This window comes from Egretta garzetta, unplaced genomic scaffold (genome assembly GCF_000687185.1).
Source record: "Egretta garzetta isolate BGI_Z169 unplaced genomic scaffold, ASM68718v1 scaffold326, whole genome shotgun sequence".
Taxonomy (NCBI): Eukaryota; Metazoa; Chordata; class Aves; order Pelecaniformes; family Ardeidae; genus Egretta; species Egretta garzetta.
Window position 1 is genome coordinate 1,292,357 of NW_009260026.1, and position 3,187 is coordinate 1,295,543.

The following is a 3,187-nucleotide window of genomic DNA, read 5'->3' on the forward strand; positions in this document are numbered from 1 at the left end:
GGAAAGAGGGGACTTGGTTTCCAGAGGGCAGGAGAGAGGAGTTGCAGTAGGAAAACTGCAGTTTCCCTGGAGTTTCAGGTCTCAGTTCCAGCAGCTCTGAAATTCACTGGTGTCCCAAGTACCAGAGTCCAGTGTCTCCTCTAGAAACGTAGTGTCCCGATCAGAGATGACTGTGTGTGATGGGAAGACCATCCTAACTTACTTGATCAGTCCCGGCTGGTCCAGCCTGGTTTTTCATCTCATCTAAGAGACTTCTCCAGCGCACTGAGGACCCTGCTTGTCTTGGCGGGGTGCTTGGCAGGGACAAGAAGGAGAAGCAAAATGTGTAGCTGCAGACTCTGTAAAGCATGCCTTGAATGGTGGTTTTGGTTCGTGTAACATCATCAACGGGGTTAATTCGCTGAGGCTGAGCAGGATATAAGTAAGGTATTACAGGGAACCCTCTCTTCCAGGGCTCAGGAATCCCAACAGCTCTGCTGCCCCTTCGTCTTAGAGACAACTTGCAGCAGAGCGGTGTCGTAGCAGCTGTTGGTGGCCATCCCGCTGTTGGTGGCCATCCCGCTGTTGGTGGCTGGCTGTTGCACCACTTCTGCAGCCTTCCTGCAAAGCACGAGAGGTAAAACTGAAGGCTTTGCTTTCCTCTAGGTATCTCAAACGCAGACCAAGCCCTGGTGGAAGATCCAGTTGTTTGTGTGGGAGCCGGTCCTTTTTGGAACATGGGATGGCGTCTTCACCTCCTGCATGATCAACATTTTTGGAGTGGTTCTTTTCCTGAGGACGGGATGGCTTGTGGTGAGTGAGTGCTGACTTGGTTGAACGTGTGAATAGGCATTTTCCTCCTCGCATCCTTACCTCCTATCTCCATCACCGCCCAAGTGTTTTGGAGTCTCTGCTGTTCACTGTAGGCATTGCTTATGTCCTCTGGTATTTTGTAGCATGTCAGAAAGTTCCCTGAACTTGTAAAGCTGAAGTGGTCTTTGTAAGTGGTTCCTATTTTAGCTTTAGGAAAAGAAAAGAAAAATAACAATCCACCTTGACAAAGAACAGGGACACCCTTGTGTTGTACCGTTGAGATGGAATAACTGCTTTTCAGGTAAAGCACATTGCTGTAGCTAATTACAGCTAACTGCTCGGCCATCTTCCCAACGCCACTGAAGCAGGTCACTTCCAAACGCGCCACTGCGGGAGACCCCAATGTCTTGAATGGAGAGTCCTCAGTCAGGTGAAATCATCATTGCTGTCAAAGGGACTTCCACTGATGGATCCAGAATAGTATCTCACTGAGGGTCAGAGCCTGGAAGTGTGCCTCCGCTCCCTTCCTGATGCAAAACGTTGTATTGTCCCTTAAAATTTCGCCTTAGGAGAAGGAAAGCTCCCCCAGGGGCGGATGGGGTTTGAGCTTCAGGCAGAGTTCGTGTCAGAGGCACGAGTTCGTGTCACAGGCACGGTGGACATCTTCCAAAAGCAGCAGGAAGACGCTTGCACTCTGTATTGAAAATTGCTTCATGGAGGCTTTGAGGGAAGCTGCGGTCGTCGTGGTGGAGAAGTTGGGATGACTTTCCTAGCTCCCTTTTCCTCCTGATCTTATTTCCTCCATGTCTCCTTTGAAAGCAAGTTACTGCTGGAGCAAATGCAAATAAAAATAAAGCCAGTAAATAAAAGAAAAACTGAAACAGCTGGAAGCTCGCATAAAAGGGAAGAGAGGAGAAGTCGGGGCTGGCGGAGACCTCCCCTGGCAGAGGACGGTCGTGTGTCGAGCAGTTTGCAGAGTCAGGCTTTTGCTGTGAATTTCCAGAGCTGGGGTGGGTAAAGCTTTGCAGTTCCAGGGGACTCTAATCTTGCCGAAATGTTCAACAACTATTGTAATGCTGCACTAACCCCTTCCAGCACGCATGCATAAATAAGCATCAGTGTTTAATGGGGGCTTTTTTTTTCCCCACTTTCTCTGCCTGCTATTGTTGCTGTGAGAGTCCAGCCTTCCTCCCTGGTCTTCATGTTAACCCTTTCTTCTGTGGGAACCATTGAATTGCCCATTAACTACCTGCTGCCATAGCCTGGTGCCACCAGCAGATTCTCGAAAAGACCAAGGCTAAGTGGATGTTTGTGTATCTGTGCTTTTTTTTTTTTTTCCTTTTTTCTTTTTTTTTTTTCACTGAAGCATGTTGTATTTACTAACCCTTTTAACCTGAGGGTACGCTTTTGAAGAAAAACAACAATTGTCCTTTTAAAAAGGGAGTATGGGATTGTAGGGGGCTGTGGTGCTGACCCAGCCAGCAGCTGCGTTTCTAGCAAACCTTGGCTCCGCTCCCTACTGACCAGATAAAGCCCCTGCCAAAGGCAGCGGGATGCTGAACCAAAATAGGGTTTTATAATGATAGCAACATCCTGGATATGTTTCTGTTGTTTCACAAAAAAAAAAAAATCAAAAAAAAAAAATCTGGGATTTCAACCAACCAACCCCAAAGCTGAGAAGCAACCTTTTAGTGCTGGTGGCAAACAAAGCCCATCAAGGCTAGCACGGCCTCAGAAATGAGTTGGTGTGAGTTGATCTTTATTTGATTTTTTTTTTTTTTTTTTTCATTCCAGGGAAATACTGGCATTGTAATGGGCATGTTTCTGGTGTCCTTTGTCATCCTGGTTGCCCTGGTGACAGTCCTATCCGGAATCGGGGTGTGTGAGAAGTGCAGCATCGGAAGTGGAGGAGTCTACTCCATGATTTCTACTGTCCTTGGAGGTCAAGTAGGGGGGACCATTGGCCTCCTTTATATTTTTGGCCAGGTAATTAAAGAAAAAAAAAAAGTTATTTAAAAAAAATTTTAGAAACTTAGCAATGCAGAATACTCATCTTGTGCTTTCTTGCCGCAAGAAGTAATGCTCCAAATAAAATCCAAGTAATGCTCCAGTATCCTGGAGAACACGGGAGAGCACCCCGGGGAGCATTCAGCCCTGCTCTGCTCCCCAAGACAAGCCTGTGCACGGCGACATGCTGCCTGGCGTGGGTCACAACGGCGGAGGAACTGGGTGTCTGAACGAGCCAGCCATGCAGGACATGCCCTCCCATCCCAAATTACGCCCCTAGCCAGGACATGCTCGTGCTGGCGAGACACTTGACTTACTTAAACCGAAGCGGGAGAGGCCCGGGTGGCCACCTAAAGCACAGCGAGCGGCCGTGGGCTGGGCGGGTGGG

At 48.4% G+C, this 3,187-nt stretch overlaps 1 protein-coding gene across 1 annotated transcript in view; it reads left to right on the forward strand.

Moving 5' to 3' along the window:
• The window catches only part of SLC12A8 (solute carrier family 12 member 8), a 59,220-nt gene that overhangs the window by 7,975 nt on the left and 48,058 nt on the right, over positions 1 to 3,187 (forward strand). Inside the window, exons 3-4 of the mRNA XM_009640859.2 lie at positions 646 to 792; positions 2,587 to 2,778. Of these exons, the coding sequence (XP_009639154.1) occupies positions 646 to 792; positions 2,587 to 2,778 (339 nt within the window). The remainder of the gene's footprint in view (positions 1 to 645; positions 793 to 2,586; positions 2,779 to 3,187) is intronic.